General features: G+C 35.7%; 1 protein-coding gene across 5 annotated transcripts in view; it reads left to right on the top strand.

The window, feature by feature from the left end:
• The first annotated feature begins 9 nt into the window (after window positions 1-9).
• Window positions 10-3,318, top strand: part of LOC125502505 (transcriptional regulator ATRX-like) — an 11,137-nt gene continuing 7,828 nt past the window's right edge. For 4 of the 5 annotated variants that reach the window (XR_007280265.1, XM_048660868.1, XM_048660867.1 and 1 more), the window contains exons 1-3: window positions 10-196; window positions 256-316; window positions 372-520. Coding sequence is in view for 4 of the 5 variants with exons in the window: in XM_048660868.1 (XP_048516825.1) it covers window positions 72-196; window positions 256-316; window positions 372-520 (335 nt within the window). In the remaining variant the exon portion in view is untranslated. Of the gene's footprint in view, window positions 197-255; window positions 317-371; window positions 521-999; window positions 1,433-3,318 lie in introns of those variants that run through there. The other variant, XM_048660866.1, reaches the window with a different exon arrangement.

Raw genomic sequence — 3,318 nt, 5'->3', positions numbered from 1 at the left:
TTTTTTTAGACAATCTGGTTCAAAATAGCAAAATACACTGCACTGCATGTAATGTTCATCTGGGCAGTGCCATGATAGGAGCAAACAACCGGTTTGTGCATCTGCTGCTGAAAGTTCTGATCTGCAAGAATTGTTATCACTTTAACACCAGCGGTGAGTTTAAAAAGGACGAAGACGGAAGTGAACTATACTGCAGGTAGTTTTTTCCTAAAACATTTCTTTGAAAAGTTAAAGTTAACATTGTTACTCATTTAGATGGTGTGGACAAGGAGGCCAAGTGTTATGCTGTTCATCATGCGAATTCGTGTTTTGCAAGGTGAATTGCGAAAGATGTTTTTTTGGATATTTTGTTCAAATTAAATTCCTTTTAGAGATGCATAAAAAATAATTTTGGAGTGAAAAAATTCAAAGAAATTAGAAACAGTGATGATTGGAGTTGCTTTCGATGCCATCCCGAACAGCTATCAAGTCTTCGAGCGTCATGTGCTGAGTTCATGGAATATTATCGAACTGAGTTAGCGTAAGTAAGGGAAAGCTTGGCTCGAGTGAGGGAAGAATCAAATTCGTTTTACCACACGCACGATAACTGTTTTTACATTTGCCTAAGATACGTTCTATCGATCAAAATATTTATCGGAGCTTCGGGTGATGATTAAAGGGTATAAAAAAAGCAGCTTCTTGGAAAAGAAATTGAGTCCTGAATTCGCTTGTAAATCAAACAAAATTTGGGAAATGCGTCCTTATTTAAACCACGAAAACGTCGGTTTTTTACACTCTTTTGATCTTTTTGGAGGCAGAAGATAGTTAAGTCGTGGCTCTCACTCCCGTTCGCCGGATTTGATATCAATTTTAGTATTGAAATATTAATTCGTATAATTTCTATTATTTAATGCCAGATGGAAATATCTCCATTATAAAGAAACAAAACGATTATTCCACTATGACTCTAAGACGCGATTTTTAATTGTCTGAATATGGTTTTAATTTATCCGGTATCAGGCGAGCACAATCCTTTTGTGCGGTTTCATTTTGTGCTTTGGGGGATCGTGCTTTGTCCGCAGCTGAGCGTCGATCAAGTTCATCGATACTAACCGTACTAGAACCGATACTAGAACCCGTTTCTGTTTCCGAATCCGTTTTCGGTGTTTCATCCAAATTGTTTCTTTGCACTTTTTTTACTTCGACTGGTTCGGCGGTATTTGTCTGATTTTTATTTTCATTCTTAGTTTGATCTTGAAGTGCTTCCTTTTTCGAGATTACCTGGTCGTCTTTGCAGTCGGATGATATACTGTTTTCGATAGTTTCCGAATTATTTAAACTGTCATCATTGATGATCCTTTCGATATTTTCGTTACTGGAGCTAGCGGTTTGCTCATCATCATCCTTTTCCACTACAGATTCCTGATTGGACAACACCGCTAGTTTTGGATTTTCTTCCTTCTTCTTTTCGGTTGAAAAGAAGAAGGAATCTTTTCGGTTGATAAAATGAAAAAAAAAAGATTTTTGTTGAACTGATCGCCTGTTAAAAACTCATCGCTCATATTTGTACTCATAGTTACATTAATTAAACACCCTATAGGCAAAGCAGATTTTCCTTTTTTCTGGTAACTGATTTGCTTATGTTCAAACGGTGTTCCTGTTGTAGGCCTTTCTCGCAATTATTATACGTGTGTACAAGTGTTTATCTGGAATAGAATAATCGATTGCAGTTGGGTTCATGGGCAGTTCACAAACATTTTATAGAAGCTAACCGCCCGTTGCACCGTTTTCGCTGTAAACACTGATTATATTTTAACCGGTGTTTAAAAAAAATGCATTGCACCGTCGCAAACTAATCGTCTGTTAGTTAATCAGAGAATCACTATGGCACCTTCGCTTTTTTGGCTTAGGTTGTTATCTTCATGATTATCGAATTTTATTTCACATTAGGGATGCCACAAACCAGTACTTTTCAGCACAGGTTCCATGTGTACCTGTTCCAAGTATCTGTGATTTTTAGTCACATGTTATTTTCGCCCATGATAAATATTGGTTTGTACCTGAAACCGGGCTGAAGCGTATTTTGAGTCCAGTCAGATTACACTTTAAAGGCCGATAATAAAGGCCTGTTTTGGGCACTGAAAATATGATGGTAAAAGTTTATTGGAAGTGGTTCGAAAGGATGTCAGAATATTGAGACTATAGTTTGTGCTCGATTTCCGGTTTTGGAATTAAATAATTAAAGAAAGTGCGAATACCCGTTTTTCAAGTATTAAAAATACCTATGATATCAGATAAACTACATTAAAATCCGTTCATTAGTTTACTCAAAAATCAAAAAAAAACGTCGATTTCAGCGTTTTGTTAATTTTCAATAATTAATTTAGTGTTGTTTCACGAAAATGGTACCATAACTTTTTTTGGCCAGTCAGTAATAAAATTTTCATTTACTTTACGTTGTAGTATAACTCTTTTACGAGTAAAATACAGCCTCAGAGAAGTATCTCCGACGTCTCAAGAAAAATGTATTTAGAATCTGGCAAGAGCCCTGTTTACATAACAAATAGGAATGAACAAAAAGTTATGAATATTTGGAACTAAAATTTATACCACTTATAGAGTATACAAACACCTTCAAAAAAAGTTATAGTGAGATTTTTTGATGCAAAACCAAATTAATTGAAAAAAATTTTACGTTCATCTATTTAGTGCCCGGAAAAAATCTAATCAAATCCGACTGCACTAATTGTTCCATTGAAGGATATCCACGCCACTTCCTAGTAATTTGGGTGCGATTTTGCTGGATCAGCAATAAATTATGACCGAAGACCGAACGCCTTTTGTTCCTTTATGTATGCAAGGGCTGATGTTCAAAAAAAGTCATAACATTTTTTATGAGTAACGTTTTACCATTTTATCGAAACTTTATTTGAACACAAAAAAAGGTGACCACATTTTTTACCTTTTCCACTTAAGGGCAGTAAAATGTGAAAAATCTTCTATTTTCATGCTAATCACTGATTACAATTCATCTTATCGCTTAATTGAATTGAATTGTCCATTTAATACTTCAGCTATGTTTGATATAAACAAATATTGAAACATGTCCAGCCTAGGTAAATAGCGCCTATAAAAATTTAAATGTAGTTCGTCCACTACTCCACTGGGCAGATGCAACAAATGCTATTTTATCAGACTATGAAGGCTTTCACGGCCGGTCAGATTACATTTAGGAATGTTTTCCGGGCTTTGAACCCGTGGTCTATCGGAATTTCTTCCTGACGTTTCGTCCACAACTGCGGTGAACATTTTCAAAGGCGATGAGGCAGTGGGCAAAGT

This window comes from Dendroctonus ponderosae, unplaced genomic scaffold, assembly GCF_020466585.1.
Source record: "Dendroctonus ponderosae isolate FM_Combo_2020 unplaced genomic scaffold, Dpon_F_20191213v2 Dpon_F_20191213_1, whole genome shotgun sequence".
Lineage (NCBI taxonomy): Eukaryota > Metazoa > Arthropoda > Insecta > Coleoptera > Curculionidae > Dendroctonus > Dendroctonus ponderosae.
This window is presented reverse-complemented; position numbering and strand designations above follow the sequence as displayed.